The sequence below is a fragment of the Oncorhynchus mykiss genome, chromosome 8 (assembly GCF_013265735.2).
Source record: "Oncorhynchus mykiss isolate Arlee chromosome 8, USDA_OmykA_1.1, whole genome shotgun sequence".
NCBI lineage: Eukaryota > Metazoa > Chordata > Actinopteri > Salmoniformes > Salmonidae > Oncorhynchus > Oncorhynchus mykiss.
In genome coordinates this window covers 51,894,018-51,912,528 of record NC_048572.1, presented here as the reverse complement: position 1 = coordinate 51,912,528, position 18,511 = coordinate 51,894,018, and the positions used below count along the sequence as shown (strand labels likewise).

Sequence of the window (18,511 nt, the reverse complement as noted above, 5' to 3'; positions counted from 1 at the left end):
AGACAGCTACTACCACCAGGCCATCAGACTGCCGAGCTAACCCTAGCTGTCTCCCTGGACAGACCTACACCTTCGAGACCATCTACACCTAGATATTATTGGCACCGACTACCCACACATCCAACCCTTACACACAAACGTACTAACGTACTGCATTGTTGAGGGAGTTAGGAAAAAAGGATTTCACTGCACCTTTTATAAGGTGTAAGCTGTGTACGTGACAAGTACAATTTGATTGGATTTGAGAATTTTTATTTTTTATATATTTGACATGCAATTGTACACCTAAAGTCCCACCAAAATGTCTGGATTCCATAGATTGTTCTGTCTCTCATTATACAATTGTTCATGTGCTATAATACAGTCAATATTTGAAGCATTTTGTTTATAAAAAAATAAAAAGTTGAGTACTTATGCAGCTGTTACATTTATCAGAACTGTATTTTTTTGAACCTGTTATCAATTTTGACAACCGTTGCTAATATTACTACTACTACAAAAAAGGTGTGTAAACCGCTCCAACAGACAGTGTGTTCGTCCTTTAGAAGATGGGGATGTAGTTGTCGATCTTAGACTTCTGTCTCTGTGTGACACACTCTGCGATCCAGACGATGTTGCGAGCCTCCTGCTCCTTCAGCTTGAGGTAGGAGTAGAACACGCCCAAATGGAACTGCTCCAGAAAGGCCAGCGTGTTCAGCTTCACCTGAGAGAGAGAATCATGTCGAATGTACACTACCTTTCAACAGTTTGGGGTCACTTAAGAGATGTCCTTGTTTTCCGTGAAATGAGTTGCAAAATGAATAGGAAGTATAGTCAAGACGTTGACAAGGTAATAAATAATGATTTTTAATTTAAATAATAATTGTGTCCTTGAATCTTTGCTTTTGTCAAAGATTCCTCCATTTGCAGCAATTACAGGCTTGCAGACCTTTGGCATTCTAGTTGTCAATTTGTTGAGGAAATCTGAATAGATTTCACCCCATGCTTCCTGAAGCACCTCTCACAAGTTGGATTGGCTTGATGGGCACTTCTACTACCCTGTGAGGTCAATAGGGTTGAGATCCAGTGACTCTGCTGGCCACTCCATTATAGACAGAATACCAGCTGACTGCTTCTTCCCTAAATAGTTATTGCATAGTTTGGAGCTGTGCTTTGGGTCATTGTCCTGTTGTAGGAGGAAATTGTCTCCAATTAAGCGCCGTCAACAGGGTATGGCATGGCGTTGCAAAATGGAGTGATAGCCTTCCTTCTTCAAGATCTCTTTTACCCTGTACAAATCTCCCACTTTACCACCACCAAAGCACCCCCAGACTATCACATTGCCTCCACCATGCTTGACAGATGGCGTCAAGCAGTACTCTAGCATCTTTTCATTTTTTCTGCATCTCACGAATGTTCTTCTTTGTGATCTGAACACCTCAAACTTAGATTAATCTGTCCATAACACTTTTTTCCAATCTTCCTCTGTCCAGTGTCTGTGTTATTTTGCCCATCTTAATCTTTTCTTTTTACGGACCAGTCTGAGATATGGCTTTTTCTTTGCAACTCTGTCTAGAAGGCCAGCATCCCGGAGTCGCCTCTTCACTGTTGACGTTGAGACTGGTGTTTTGCGGGTGCCATTTAATGAAGCTGCCAGTTGAGGACTTGTGAGGTGTCTGTTTCTCAAACTAGACACTCTAATGTACTTGTCCTCTTGCTATAATGAGGCCTCTGTACGTCTATGTAGATATTCCATAAAAAATCAGCCGTTTCCAGCTACAATAGTCATTTACAACATTGACAATGTCTATGCTGTCTTTCTGATTAATTTGATGTTATTTTAATGGACAAAATGGGCTTTTCTTTAAAAAACAAGGCCATTTCTAAGTGACCCCAAACTGTTGAACGGTAGTGTAGAATATGCATGTAGACCACATCCTCAGTCTGAATGTAATTGCATGAGATGAATCTTACCTCCCGCTCAAAGAATCTGTCCTCCAGGGTTCTGGAGGACCCTGCCTCAGGTTCATCAAATATGAGTTTATAGTCCTGGAGGATATCAAAATCATATCCACTAATAAGACATAATAACTATAATAAGACATGATGTATCTAATACAACAGTATCAGACTGTAGTCAGCTTAAACCATGCTGCAGTGGTCTGATTCACTGCATAAACAGGGAGTAGTCATACAAAACGCAGCAGCACAGAGAGTATAGAAATAAAACAAATATTCAGAAGTCCAGGAAAGCAGAAACGGTGTAATTCTCGAGTTAAGTTAAACCCTGCATTATAAATCTTACTTTAATTATACAGTAGTAGTCCAACTGATGGGGGTTGCATTCATTAGGCACCGAACAGAAGAACCCTGAAACACGGAGGGACTGCCTAGAGTTGTCCTATATGTAATGCCTAGTTTTGGGTTGCCATTGTCATTTTATTGACATTCTTCCATTGCTTTGAAACTCACAGGGTAGTAGTCGGCCACAGCTTTGACCTGCTCGTAGTCCTCTGCCCTGGCCAAGAGACGGAGCCCCTCGGGGTACAGTCTCCCACAGGAGGGGTACAGGGCGCTCCTCCCCACCCCACTCAGGTCTGTCCCGAACGAGTTCACTGTGATGATGAACGCACGCCGGTCGGCCTCAAACTGCAACATACACACAGGAAGTAAACCACAAATACCCACAGAGGGGTAACACATAGAAGCTCACTGGCAAACACACACACACATATAGAAAACACAGACAGAGAGAGAGAGAAAATATAAATGGTCACATGTAAAGGTTAAACAAATAGACCGCAGACAAATAGTGAGGGTAAACACATGCAGTATAAGTTTACAGTACATATACACTCTCAAAACATACACAGACACACACCATAAAACGACTCATTCAAACTGTAACTGGTGATGTCTCAGGTAAGAGGAACGAATGGTTTAGAATACCTCCAGGATAGGACACATGATGTTCTTTGTGGCTCCTCCACTCTCCTGACAGAATTTGTAGAATGCCTCCAAATAAGCCTGTTTAAAATGAAAAGACACTTTCAGATCTAAACCCTAGAAACAAACGTTTCTGTTTCTTTCATTCACTTTTCTAAAGGATGACGTGAACGATAAACATGATCACCGTCAGGAAAATAAGCTTAAAGAGCAATCCCCATTTTAGCAGTGCTGGACTATAAATCAAATCAACGTTGAGGATCTACACAGTAAAATCGCGAGAGTTCATTTAACCCCCATGGAGTCAAATGTAACACTATTTTGGGGTTTATATGGTCCCACCCCCCATGTTGTGTTTACTCTGGTAATGAGTTAAAGGTACTACACCTAGAGTTTCTCCCCTATGTGGAAGCTAGGTGAATTGCAACAGCAAACACTTCCCCGTAACATAGCAAAGACTAGCCTTTTACTTTTGGCCCACCAGCATCACTTAGTTATTAAAAAGACACAGTATTTCACAGTGAACAGTGTATCATTTTTGCGACCAAGAAGTGACAGAGTGATCACTGAAGATCACTGACGTGGTGATTTGACCTCGCCGACCATCAGATGCAGGTACCATCAGTCCAGTAAAATAAAAAGGCAAATGATTTCAATTCATGCTCCACAGTGCCTCACAAGTGCTGAACCAACTGATCTATTTTGTTATCAAAGCTCGTGTTTTGAAATATAATATGGTCTGATTAACAATACTGGCAGGCCAATCATATAGCCAATATGCTGTGATATGTATTAGGCCTACAGTCCAAACCTCATTCCTATAAAACGGTTTCTGTGAGGTTAACGGTAAAAAAAATATTAAAAATCTGTACAGCAGATCTCTGCTTGCTTTTTGACTGGGAAAGTGATCTTGACTTAGAAAAGGTTGGTGACCACTGACCTACACTGTGTTAATTGAAACAACTTTCCCACTAACGGTTGTTATAAATCCAACCTGTCACACCCTGACCATAGTTTGCTTTGTATGTTTCTATGTTTTGGTTGGTCAGGGTGTGAGCTGGGTGGGCATTCTATGTTACATGTCTAGTTTGTCTAGTTCTATGTTTGGCCTGATATGGTTCTCAATCAGAGGCAGGTGTTCGTCATTGTCTCTGATTGGGAACCATATTTAGGTAGCCTGTTTGGTGTTGGGTTTTGTGGGTGATTGTCCTTGTAACTGTCTAGTGTTAGTTTGCACCAGTTTAGGCTGTTTCGGTTTTCACATTACATTTATTGTTTTTGTATTGATTCGTGTTTACTTTGTTTTTATTAAACATGAATCTCAATAGCCACGCCGCATTTTGGTCCGACTCTCTTTCCCATACAGAAAACCGTGACACAACCACTTACAATCAATGCGAAAACACAGATATTGAAACAAACAATTTTAAAAATCAACCTGCAACAAAGCATGCTGGGAAATATAAACACGGAGGCCCCTCCCACATCTGTGGATGACTCCATAGATTTAACTCCATGTCTCTGGTTAAAAGTATTCCACCTCAGTGAACTCCAGTTATCAACATTAACTCCAGGGTGTGTATTACTCTCTTGAGGGTCAAGATAACTCGCAGTAGAGTCAATTTAACTCAATTATTTTTTTTTAACAGTGTGATTTAAACAATCATTGATTTACTGGCAAAGCTAGTGTGTGACCTCTGTTATTTAGTTGAGTGTATGCTTAAAAAAATGTCTTTGCTTCAACTTTGATTTTGTTGTATAAACACATGCAGCATACACACACACACACACACACACACACACACAGAGATTTCTCTACTAGGTTACTGTAGGTTTTTGAATTAAATGTTATGATGTGACAACAGGACCTTATTAAATAGTTTGTTTGGCAGCATGTTTTTAGAGGGAACAGACTCATTCCTAGCCCTGTATAAAGGTTAAGATTCTGTGAAACATTTCTGTCTATTAGTGTGAGTATTTTGTCTTTTGCCACATTTGTTTATTTTAGATCCACCCACAAAGTTTGTATATTCTATTATTTTACGTTTATTTATTTTTAATTTTTTATGTATTGATAGTTATGGCTTTCTCAGATCTCACAGACACTTTCACTGTGATGTTATGACCTTAGAAGTCAAAGACAGAATTGGGACCCTGATGCCATGACCCACTGATTATGACATCAACACAAATAAATAGGAATACTGAGCTCTCTCATTACAGTTAGCTAGGACAGCCTGGCTAAGACAGCCAGCAACCATCTACCCTGGTGGAGGAAAAGCAGACTCTGGACCAATCATCTCCACAGGGCAACAAGACTCAGACTCCAGACCAGCCAGCTACTCAGACTCTGGACCAATCATCTCCACAGGGCAACACGACTCAGACTCCAGACCAGCCAGCTACTCAGACTCTGGACCAATCATCTCCACAGGGCAACAAGACACAGACTCCAGACCAGTCAGCTACTCAGACTCTGGACCAATCATCTCCACAGGGCAACAAGACTCAGACTCCAGACCAGGCAGCTACTCAGACTCTGGACCAATCATCTCCACAGGGCAACATGACTCAGACTCCAGACCAGCCAGCTACTCAGACTCTGGACCAATCATCTCCACAGGGCAACAAGACTCAGACTCCAGACCAGCCAGCTACTCAGACTCTGGCCCAAGAACATCTACAGGTTCCTGTTGTTTTGATCCCGTTGGAGGAAGTTGTTCTGCTGGCAGATGAGATCCCGGTCTTGTTCGAGGACACAGCTCCAGTTGTGGGTGTCATCCAGACCTCCCTCAAACAACAAGCTCCCCTGGTAAGACCAACCATCTTGACAGGACAACCAAACTCTGGAACATGGAATCCCAGCCAGTGGAAGACATTTGGACCTCCTTGCTCCCTGCTCCACTGGTAGACATCCCTCTGACCTCCTTGGACAATAGTACCATGAAAGATGACCAATGGACGTTCCAGCAACAAGGGTTTCGAACCTCCTGCAAGCATGATGGTCACATTTCAACCTGTCTGAAACCAACAGATGATATGAGGTCCCTCCTAGAAGCAGCTGCTCAACAGGTCAATGGCCTTGTGATCTCCCTGGACCAAAATGGCTAACGGAAGCCGCAATGACTATTTTACCTAAGATGAAAGTTGGCCCTTCGTAGAGCAAAATACTACGGGAAGAGTCCTCTACCCAGGGACCATTTTCCAATGTCCTCCTTTACGACTGCTCCATCCCTCAACAGTACATTGACCACCTCAATTAGAACCTCCGCAATGGTATGTACGCATTCAAATATCATACAATATACATGTACATACGGTAAATACATTGTGTTCATTCTACACTCTACGAGCATTGTATCACAGTTGTATTGTATCAGTCAACAGTACCATTTAAGTCTTGATTAAATGTACTCTGTACCAGAACCCCCTGTATATAGCCTCGCTACTGTTATTTTATTGTTGCTCCTTAATTATTTGTTATTTCTATTTGTTTTTCTTAAAACTGCATTGTTGGTTAAGTAAGCATTTCACTGTAAGGTATTGTTGTATTCGGCACATGTAACAAATAACATTTGATTTGATTTACATGACATTTTGGAGACCAGATTCAATCCATGCCTGTGTATGGTGGTGCTCAAAATGTGAGGAAATGCAGAGATGTTTTTACATTCAATTGATTTGATGCCACATCACCTTGTACAGTTTGTTTCTCATGATCTCAGCCCCCATCTCGTCCAGGTTGGCCTCAGACACAGCATCCTGGAAGAACAGAGCTGAAAAGACAAAGTAGCACATATACACTCTTAGAAAAAAAAAAGGCGCCATCTAGAACCTCAAATGGTTCTCCGGCTGTCCACATAGGAGAACCCTTTGTAGAACCCTTTTGTTGTGACTAGGTAGAACCCTTTTGTGTTCCATGTAGAACCCTTTCCACAAAGGGTTTGACATAGAACCCAAAAGGGTTCTCCTATGGGGACAGCCGAAGAACCCTTTTGTTTCTGAGAGTGTATAGATGAGAGTGTAATAAACCCGGACCCAGAACACTGACACGTCCATAAACCTTCATAGCAATAGGAGACGTTGCAGACACAGGGTTGACACTAGTGAGCAGCAGGAGGCAATGTTAAGCCATCCTCTGAGTTATTACGTACCCTCTTTAGGGGAAGCCTACTCGCTTCTAAATAGTGCAAGCATGATGCCTTTTAATACACTGCTTGCGGTAAGCTCTAGAAAACTAGGTGAGTGGACATTCTGGTCAATAAATGACTTAAAGCTTATTAATAAGGAAGCCTAACGATAAAGATTCCAAAAACAAGCAAAAAGCTTGATGTATTTTGTCAACATAATATTCATGAAGTATGTTTTGGATTTCATATTCATATTACGTTTTCATAGATATTTGCATTATAGATAGTAAATCTGATATTTATTAGTCAGTCCCACTGGCACAGATGCCCACTGATGCCCACAGAATATGCCTACTGTAGTGATTACCCAGAGGTGTGTCCACCAGGATGGCACAGTAGAGCTCAGCAGGTGTGCGGGCGATGCCAACCGCTGCCATTTGGTCAAACATTCCCAGTGGGTGGCACCGTGGCAGAAGCTCTGCCACGTCCCTCTGCTTCAGGGCACCGGTGATCAACATCACCACGTTGTCAATCATGTAACTGTACCTGCAACAGGGAGGAGATAAGGACAGACAGGGGAGAGAATGTGGACCTAGTTCCATTTCTTTTCAAATGATTAATTTTACTCCTTTCGTAATTCCCTCCAACATCCCAACACTTTATGTTTTTGTTCAGTTTTTCAATGGTTCACTGGAAAATATTCATTGACTGCCAAATAGATCGCAAGGAGAGGAGGAAAAGGGGGGAAATGAACTTGGTGAGATAAAGTATAGGACAAGTAAAAAAAAGTTGACCCTCTAGTACTTGTGTTTCGCATATCTCAGATTTGTAAAAATGTGTAATACATTTGGAGCTGTAAGATTACTGGCATACAAGGAAGGTACTTAGTCAAGGAGGGTGTATGGATTACTGGCATACAAGGAAGGTACTTAGTCAAGGAGGGTGTATAGATTACTGGCATACAAGGAAGGTACTTAGTCAAGGAGGGTGTATAGATTACTGGCATACAAGGAAGGTACTTAGTCAAGGAAGGTGTATAGATTCAGGCAGACAGACAGGCAGGCCTACAGAGATGGACAGACAGACAGAAGTGATTTATTAGAACACTCCTACGTGATGTAGTCGAGGAAGGTGGAGAGGGGCGGTAGGGAGTGAGAGCGTAGGCAGCGGAACTCAGTCAGAATGTTCTCTTTCAGTCTGTGGTCAATGAGAGACACGGTCAGGTCCTCGTTCCCAGCGGTCAGGAGGCTGCCGTAGTCTGTACTCTGCAGGTGCAGCTTCATGTCTACATTGAGATATTGTTAAAAGACACAGGTCATATGTGGACAGGAGATTGAACCATTGATTCCATGAGGGTACCTTGTGCGTGCTGGCAACTCCAATAACAATCTGAGTACCCCTAGGTGTAGCAATATTAATTATAGCACCCCCCCCCCCCCCCCCCCCCGTAAGTGTTGAAAATACTATTTTGGTCCAGTTCACTATTTTAGAGCAAATTCAATAGTGAATGTTGGTGAATGATAACAAACCCAAAAGTGAATATTGCAGAACGATAACACGTTTCGTCAACGACAAAGACAGAAGTCGAAATATTTTCGAGACACATAAAAAAAGTATGCATTTCTATTTGTCTGTAAAACTGTGAAATTATGTTTTATGTCTTTTCACAAGTTACATTGACTTTTGCTTGTCCAAATCTGTAATTCCAGTCAGTCCCAGTTGTTGACTGGAAGTTAACCTTTAAAGTTATGGGTCATTATCGCTCTATTTTAAAGACTATAATTGACCCCGGTCAAACTGCCCATAACTCGCTTCCATTGTTTGGTGAGGATGATGACGACTAACGAGGAGTACACACACACTTGCTCCCATGTACACATCCACGCGCACACACATTTCAGCCACAGTTTAGGCCGGAATTCAAGCAAACCGCAATGTGTAAAAAAATCGCATTGCACTGACTTACTCAATATATGGATATCTGTGTAATTGCAAACTATACGTAAAGCCAAATACTGCAAATTACACAGTGGGTTATAGACTGTAATTGGTAAACAAAACATTCCACGATACAAAAACCTCAGCTTACCCTCTAGTGTGTCACATTGGGCCAGGTTGTGATAGTCGGACCGAGTCAGTATCCCGGCCTTCAGTCCTCGTACCAGCCCCTCCAAGTAACCATGGTCCACGTTGAAGCTAAGCTCTGGATACAACGACATTCTCCAAAACGACAAGTTAGTTAATAGGCCCTATCTTGTTGTTCTACCCGCAGCTTTGTCTCTCTTCCAACTTCCCTCTTTTCTGTCAATGACTAATGCTCATACAATCCTTCCCTTCCTATGTGACACTTGTAAGAATTTCCATGGCTTTTGACTATTTACATAAGTCCTATATCCAGCATCTGGGTTTTCTCCCTGACTCAAATCATTGGACTAATTGTAATCTGGAGAATCTGTTTTTCTATCGTTAAAAATAAAGTTGTTTATTTGCAAATGTTCATGCAGGTTAACTTCAACTGCAGAGAAATGTGAGCAAGAGATAAGAGTGACGTTTTTAAAGATGCTTTACAGAAATGTTGCTTCTGAGAATTGTTGCCCAAAAGGGACAGAAATCTTGCACATAAACTACCTCATTGGACAGAAAGGGACACCCCTCCCCTTAGTAATATATTGTTTGCCTAAAACTAAGAATGCGTGTGGTTTGCAATACCAGAAAACTGAACAACAACAAAACAGCCACAGTGCTGAAGTAAAAAAAATAAATCCGATGGCCCGTGTGAACTCTGGGGTCGATCAAGGGGAAAACACTGTTTTCACCGCCAGACAGCCGATTAGCACTCATACAATGGCCTCTGACCGCAAAGCTAAACAACAGCAGAAAGGAGAACATTATTCATCTTCTCTAGATTCATAAACATGCATGGACTTCATTTTCAATGGAAAAACATTTTTTGGCCAAAATGCCAGCCACACACACAGATCCACAGGGTTCTCCAGTTAGCATTCGTCCCGAGAGAGCAAATGACACCATTTGACACAAGTCTTGAGTAAATAAATCTTAACGTCAACGTAAATGGGGGTGGGGAATTAGAGTTATGGTGTGGAGCCCGTGGTCTCTGTCCCCTTGGTGAATGTATATATTCACAGTGTGAATGAAGCCTCGGAGAGGGATGTGGGACTAATAGAATGAAAGTGTACCCAAAACGTACGTCAGACCAGCTCGAACAAAAAGGGGAATCAGGAGCTCAACTGAGAGACTTAATCATGTGTGACTGTGTGCGTCTCATGCCTATTAGACAGCACTTTGCTTATTTTCCACAGAAGTAAGGTGTGTGTGTGTGTGTGTGTGTGTGTGTGTGTGTGTGTGTGTGTGTGTGTGTGTGTGTGTGTGTGTGTGTGTGTGTGTGTGTGTGTGTGTGTGTGTGTGTGAAGGTCTGATGGAAATTTCATAAACAATAGGGGAACATCTTGGGTCTATATTTGCGAACGCTAGAAAAAGTTTTTCTCCATCTCAAAATGCGCATCAGCCAATTGAAATTGTCAGCATTGTTGCAGGTGATAATACGCTACATGTCAGCTATTCCCATTACATAACCTGGCACATGTAGCTCTATGCTAACCTGACAAGGGGGCAGTGTTTATTTCCTGTAACATATTTCTTATCAGCCTATCAAATATCTTAGACTTTATATCCAACAACCAATGGCCTTTCTTAAAATAGATCAACTTGGCTACCAGGGTGATATTTAAAACCTCCAAATTCAAGGTTTACTTTTGTTCAACTTGGGGCTCTATTTTAACAAACGTAAAGCAAATGGTACATCTAAGTGCTGGCGGTAGCTCTATAGGTTAGGGGCGTGTCAGAAATATTGTTGCTATTTTCACAGCCATTATTATGGGTGTTTTAAGAAGGTCATACCAAGGATCATTTAGCTATTTGAGCTTGCATTTTAAGACCCCTTGAAGTATAAAATATATAAAAACATTATTTGATGAAAGATTTGATTTGGCATTACTGCTGTTAGCCCATACAAATGCACTGAATAACACATTCACTATATGTAACAACGATTCACTATATGTAACAACAGTCCCAAAATAAATAATCTAGAGGTAGTTTGTTCTGAAGTATCTGTCCTTCAATTTACAGATATAAGAAAGATCAGGATTTTTATTTTATTTTTATTTTTTATCTTATTTTTGGCACTCTACAGTCTCCTTATATACTTCCATACATTTTTTCAACTGGTACTGGGGGCCCTTCAGATGAGTCTTGTGAAGCCTGTGGGCATCCTAGAGCAAAAGATGTACGTGTTCGTGAGAGTCTCACCTTTGCACAGAGGGGTCAAATTAGTGTCCAGCCTAAACCATTCGGACACTACAGACAAGAGGTTGGCAGGTCGGCTGTACCAACTTCAGACGAGTCCCCAGACGCTTGTGGGTGTCGTAGAGCAAAACGGAGAACATCACATTCGCGAGAGTCTCATCTTTCCATAGAGGGGTCATAATAGTTTATAGTTCAAAACGTTCGGACTCTACAGATGACTTTGTGAGAAGACCGATTTTCGGGATGTCGCATGGTCTGACAAACAGCGCTCTAGCTCCCACCTTTCACCGCAGATGTGGAAGTGCGACACAGGCCGGATGCACTGGATTGAGATGCATCCAATGCAAATAAACAGATATCTCTATCTTAAACTGATAGATTTTGGTGGGGATATTTTTATTGTAGGGGCGTGGACATCGACCTTAAATAGCTTGCCCCCATTTTTTGCAAAATATGTTGAACAATGTCGACTGCAAAAATGTTCTAGTTGCATTGCTTAAGTATGGAAAGAAAGAAATGGTTAAACATAGGCTATAGTATTCACTGATACCAAAATCTATCAGTTTAAGATAGAGATATCTGTTTATTTGCATTGGATGCATCTCAATCCAGTGACGGAGCTAGAGCGCTGTTTGTCAGACCATGCGACATCCCGAAAATCGGTCTTCTCACAAAGTCATCTGTAGAGTCCGAACTGCGACATCCCGAAAATCGGTCTTCTCACAAAGTCATCTGTAGAGTCCGAACTGCTGTTTGTCAGACCATGCGACATCCCGAAAATCGGTCTTCTCACAAAGTCATCTGTAGAGTCCGCCTGCTGTAAATTGCAGTCTGGACATGCCAAACGTAGTCAATAAGCAAGATTAAATTCACTAGGCTATTGATGAGGCCTAAAAAAGACGTATAATTCCAATCAAATTCTAATAAAAACAAAACAACAAATTGTTTTAAACAGGCTATGTCTCAATGGAGTTAGGCTCCAGGCACCATAACTGCTCCCCGTGGGCGTATAATACTGTCACGGCCATCAAAAGAACTGGACCAAGGTGCAGCGTGGTGAGCGTACATTTTTATATTTTATTCGAAATGACGCCGACAAAACAATAAACAAAACGTGCTGCTTAAGGCTATGTGCCATCAAACAACGTTAACCTCCCACAAACACAGCTGGGCAAAAAGGGTACCTAAGTATGGTTCCCAATCAGAGACAACGATAGACAGCTGTCCCTGATTGAGAACCATACCCGGCCAAAACATAGAAATAGAAAATCATAGAAACACAAAACATAGAATGCCCACCCCAACTCACGCCCTGACCAAACCAAAATAGAGACATGAAAAGGATCTCCAAGGTCAGGGCGGGACAAATACAGACAAGGCAATGTAGACTATGGAGGGTGGTTCACTCATCCTAACTTTTCACAGGAGCTGGATAAAGATCCAATATGAAGGGAAAGGGGGAATGTCCACTCTGTTAAACTGCTGCCGATTACAATGTTTTATAAACACATAAACACACTTTTCTAGAAGTTGAATTGTTGGCACGCCACGGACGTTCTCGCCATAAAACCAGGACGGTGAATAATTCGAATAAGTTTGCTGGTTTTTGTTTAATTGTATTAAAACCAATCCGTTTTTTTTAAACAACAACAGAAATAAATACATGGAAAATGTGATGATATCATAAAATTGTCAGGATAAAAAAAAAAGACCACGCATTGCTGTTGTACTAGCCTTCCTTATAGTAGGCCTAGGGTAAAGGGTAGCCTGGGTTTTGAACATATGAAACAGAAAACAAGCAATTGTTTAGAGGAAAATAACTTTTAAATACGAGGTTCACTGGTATTCACAGAGGTTCTTATCTCTCGTATCATGATGGGCAAGGATACATGTAGCCTACATCAAGGCTACATGTATCCATGTATCTCTTTTCGTTAAGAATGACCTTGTCATCCTTCTCTGTTTCTAGGGGTGCTGGCAACCTAGTTTTGAGTTTCCTGTTGAACAACACCTCTGCATGAGACAGACCATGTTTTAGTGGAGTAGCCCTGTAGTTTAACAAAGCTAGATTCGGATCTGTCCTCGAGTCGAGAGCTTTCTTAAGCAGTAGTCTTATTGTTTTGGCACCTTTCTCGACTAACTCATTGCACTGTGGGTACAGTGGGCTGGATGTGACATGCTTGAATCCGTACAGTTTAGCAAAATCACTGAAAGCTGAACTGTGAGGAGTCTGTACGGACTACGTCCACAACTCCACGGCGAGCAAAGAATGACCTGATGTGAGTTATCACCTGACTAGCAGTAGTGTCCTTCAGCAAAGCTCTCTGGGTAATGAGAGTAATAGTCCATCAGTAGAACATAGTTCTTGCCGTCAAGCGCAAAGAGATCTTTGCCCCATGGTTTCAACACGTTGTTTTCCTCAACCCACATTGGCTCTTTGCTCTGTTTTGACCTGTATTTCTGGCATGTTTCACAGACTCCGATTGTCTGCTCTATATCATCATTCACCTTGGGCCCGAATAACACGTTGTTTTTGCACGTCGTTTGGACTTTTCCATGCCTAGATGGCCCTTGTGCATTTTAATCAGCATGTTTTCTGTAACACTTGGTATCACAATTGTTTTAACCCTTAAACAGAATTCCACCAAGTACAGATAAGCTCATCCCTGTATTGACATCAAGGGTGTGGTATAGCTTGTAGAGACCACCCACATGTTATGGCTTGAATCACCTTCTGCAAGCATGTGAAATAACTGTCCACATTTCATCTGAGACTGAGCAACTCTTTCTGATAAGGTTTACATGTATGGTCTGGTCCTGCTCGTATATCTGGGTTGGTTCTGAGCTGTCAAAACCTCTGGACAATGTGTCTGCTACTAACAATTCCTTCCCTGGCCTGTGGCCTGTCATATTTCGGACGTTTCAGAAACAGTCTCTGTACCCTTGGTGGTGTGTATGCTAGACCCTTCTTTGCCATAGTAACCAAAGGTTTATGATCTGTTTCGGCCCCACACTGTCTTACCATAGATTTCTCACATGCATTCATCAATCACAATGCCTCTTTCTCAATCTGAGCAGAGCCCTTGAGGCATATGCGACTGGGCGCCATCTAGTGCCATACTGCTGTAACAACACTTCCCCTCAACCTGCTTTAGAGGCATCTGCTGAGCTTTTGGCTTTGCGCTTTTCATCACACTGTCGAACCCTCAGTATTGGAGCCGTTATGATTAATGCCTTGAGCTCCTCAAACTCTTTCTGGTGGTTACTGTTCCAACACCGCTCGACAGTTTTACACAGTAGTCTTCTCATCAGTGTGTGAGTTGCCTGATTAGGTACACATTTGCCCACATAGTTAACCATACGGAACAACCTTTGTACACCCTCTTTGTCGGTAGACGGGGGTATGTTCTTGATGCCTGTCACTTTGCTCGGGTCTATCTGAACACCTTCACATGTTAGTTTTCACCCAAGAAGGTTATTTCTGAATTCACATTTGTCCGCGTTTAGCTTTAGCCCATTAGCTCTGGCTAGATCAAATGCTGCTTTCAACCTTGTGTTGTGTATTCAAGGGTCTGACCCCATATTTGTGCATGGCACACTCACACTGTTGGACTGTCCTATGAACGCCTTCTGGTGCTGAAGTGAGACCAAATGGGAGCCTTTTAGATGAGTACCTAGCAAAAGCAGTGTTGAAAGTACAAAGTACTCTCCTTGTCTAGATTGATCTGCCAAAACCCTGAGGAGGGATCTAGCTTGAGAAGAATTTAGCCCCTGCTATGTCCCTGAATATCTCCCCTTGGTAGGCAGCTGAAACGCTTCCCTTTTCACATGCTTGTTTAGCTCAACTACTACTTGTGAGTGGACCCATTCAGTAGGCTCTTCTACTTTGTCTATCTAAGGACTCTAGCCTCAGTAGCTCTGCTGTTAGCTTGTCTCTTAATAATAATGGTACCTTTCGACAGTGTCTTCAGAAGGTATTCACACAGCTTTAATTATTTCCCCACATTTTGTTGTGTTACAGCCTGAATTTAAAATGGATAAATAGAGATGTTTTGTCACTGATCAACACATAATACCCCATAATGTCAAAGTGGAATTATGTTTTTTATTTAACTTTTTTTACTTTTACAAATGAATAAAAAATGTAAAGCTGAAATGTCTTGAGTCAATAAGTATTCAACCACTTTGTTATTTGATTTGATTTATTAGGATCCCCATTAGCCGAAGCCGATGTTGACAGCTAGTCTTACTGGGGTCCGACACATAAGGACAAAGACATTACAGACAAAATACTTCACAATTTACATACACGTAAAAACATGAACATGTAGTGTGTGTGCTTGTGCATCTATCAGTTACACATACATGTGAGTATGGTGTTGTACCGTGAGGTGTTGCTTTATTTGTTTTTTTTAAAACCAGGTCTGCTGTTCACTTGTGCTTTATAAAATGAAAGGGAGCTCCATGCACTGCAGTCATGGCTCTGTATAATACTGTACGTTTCCTTGAAATTGTTCTGGTCCTGGAGACTGTGAAAAGAACCCTGGTGGCATGTCTGGTGGTGTAAGTGTGTGTGTCAGTGCTGTGAGTAAGTTGACTATGTAAACAATTTGGAATTTCCAACACAACACATTGTTTCTTACAAAAACAAGAAGTGACGCAGTCAGTCTTTCCTCAACTCTTAGCCAAGAGAGACTGAAATGTATAGTATTAATAGTATCCCTCTAATTACAATGAAGAGCAAGATGTGCTGCTCGGTTCTGAAGGACTTGTGAAGTGTGGTGTCAAAAAGGCAGAGCATCTCTTTATTACAGACAGACCTCTCTCCATCTTTACAACCATTGCATCTATCTAGGGTAACACCAAGTAATTTAGTCTCCTCAACTTGTTCAACAGCCACACCATTCATTAGCAGATTCAGCTGAGGTCTAGAATTTAGGGAATTATTTGTACCAAATACATTGCTCTTGGTTTTAGAGATGATCAATACCAGTTTGTTACTGGACACCCATTCCAAAACAGACTGCAACTATTTGTTAAGGGTTTCAGTGACTTAGCTGTGGTTGCTGATGCATATATAGTTGAATCATCAGCATACATGGACACACATGCTTTGTTTAATGCCAGTGGCAGTTAATTGGTAAAAAATAGAAAAGAGGGCCAAGAGAGCTACCTTGCAGTACACCACACTTTACATGTTTGACATTAGAGAGGCTTCCATTAAAGAAAACCCTTTGAGTCCTATTAGATAGATAGTTCTGAATCCACGATATGGCAGAGATTGAAAAGCCATAACACATATGTTTTCTCAACAACAGGTAATGGTCAATAATATCAAAGGCTGCACTGAAATCTAACAGTACAGCTCCCACAATCTTCTTATTATCAATTGCTTTCAAACCAATCATTAGTCATTTGTGTCAGTGCGGTACATGTTGATTGCCCTTCTCTATAAGCATGCTGAAAGTCTGTTGTTAATTTGTAATACATTTTTCCAAAAGTTTGCTAAGAGCTGGCAGCAAGCTGATAGGTCTGCTGTTAGAACCAATAAAGGCCGCTTTACCACTCTTGGGTAGCGGAATGACTTTGGCTTCCCTCCAGGCCTGAGGACAAAAACTTTCCTCTAGGCTCAGATTAAAGATTTGACAGATAGGAGTGGCTATAGAGTCAGCTACCGTCCTCAGTAGCTTTCCATCTATGTTGTCAATGCCAAGTTTGTTATTATTGATTGATAACAATATTTTTTATCCACCTTTCCCACACTAATCAAACTTGCAATGATTTTATTTTTTATAGTGTACGTGAAGTAAACAGAGAGGTCTACTTTCTTGGGGACCTGAATATTGACTGGTTTTCATTAAGCTGTTCACTCAAGGAGAAGCTTCTTACTGTAACCAGTGCCTGTAATCTGGTTCAGGTTATTAATCAATTTACCAGGGTGTTTACAAACAATACAGGAACAAAATCATCCACATGTATTGATCACATTTTTACTAATACTGTAGAACTTTGTTTTAAAGCTGTATCCGTACACATTGGATGCAGTGATCACAATATAGTGGCTATATCCAGGAAAGACAAAGTTCCAAAAGCTGGGCTTAAAATCGTGTATAAAAGATTTTGCTGGTGACTCTTATTAGGATGATGTTAAAAATATTTGTTGGTCTGATGTGATTAATGAGGAGCATCCAGACGCTGCACGCTATACATGCACCTGTTAAGAAACGGACTGTTAGAACTGTTAAGGTTGATTGATAAGGAATTAAAAAACGGGATGGTTGAAAGAGACGGGGCAAAAGGGGTGACTAATAAGTCTGCCTGCAAATCTTACTGGCTGACTTACTGCAAATTGAGAAATGAGAAACAAAAATTTGAATAAACTGTATTATGAAGCCAAGATCCATGATATAAAGAATGATAGAAAAAAACGGAGTAATTTAAATGAAATCTCCATCTTTCATCAACTCAGATGGCTTATTCATGAAAAAAACATTTGATGTTGCCATTATTTTAATGATTACTTAATTCGCAAAGTGGGTAATCTTAGGCAGGAAGTGCCAACAACAAACAGTGAGCCATTGTACTCAAGCATAAAAAAATTAAAAAATAATGAAAGAAAAGCATTACAAGTTTGAATTTTGTTAAGTTAGTGTGGGAGAGGTGGAGAAAAATATTGTTAATAATCAATAATGACAGAGAGGCTAGCTGCTATGCCAAACAGCTCCTCAGACCTGGACAGATAGTAGTGGTCCCAGCAACTGATGCCAACCACGTCACGGGATCCAAACTCAAAAAGTAGCTAGTAACCAAATGTTTTCAATAGACATTCAAAACATTCCAAAACAACTAACTTTCCAAAACAACAAACCGAGCTCTGTCTCGTTCCGCGTATAAGTACTGTAAGATGTGGTAATGATATAGCAAGCCAAAATACGTTTAGGAGTAAAAATGTGCTTAACAAGTCACATAATAAGTTGTATGGACTCATCTCTGTACCCCACACATACAATTATCTGTAAGGTCTCTCAGTCGAGCAGTGAATGTCAAACACAGATTCAACCACAAAGACCAGAGAGGTTTTCCAATTGGTAGATTGTAAACAAACAAAAAAGTAGATATTGAATATTACT

General features: G+C 41.1%; 1 protein-coding gene across 1 annotated transcript; it reads right to left on the bottom strand.

Moving 5' to 3' along the window:
• Positions 1 to 235: 235 nt before the first annotated feature.
• On the bottom strand, positions 236 to 10,431 carry LOC110530063 (V-type proton ATPase subunit d 1). The gene is made up of 8 exons (XM_021612850.2): positions 9,145 to 10,431; positions 8,169 to 8,340; positions 7,423 to 7,601; positions 6,622 to 6,701; positions 2,929 to 3,006; positions 2,452 to 2,628; positions 1,954 to 2,028; positions 236 to 703 (listed from the first exon to the last, which is right to left on the bottom strand). Exons 1-8 carry the CDS (start codon positions 9,272 to 9,274, stop codon positions 542 to 544), a joined length of 1,053 nt encoding a protein of 350 aa, XP_021468525.1. The 5' UTR covers positions 9,275 to 10,431; the 3' UTR covers positions 236 to 541.
• Positions 10,432 to 18,511: the final 8,080 nt, after the last annotated feature.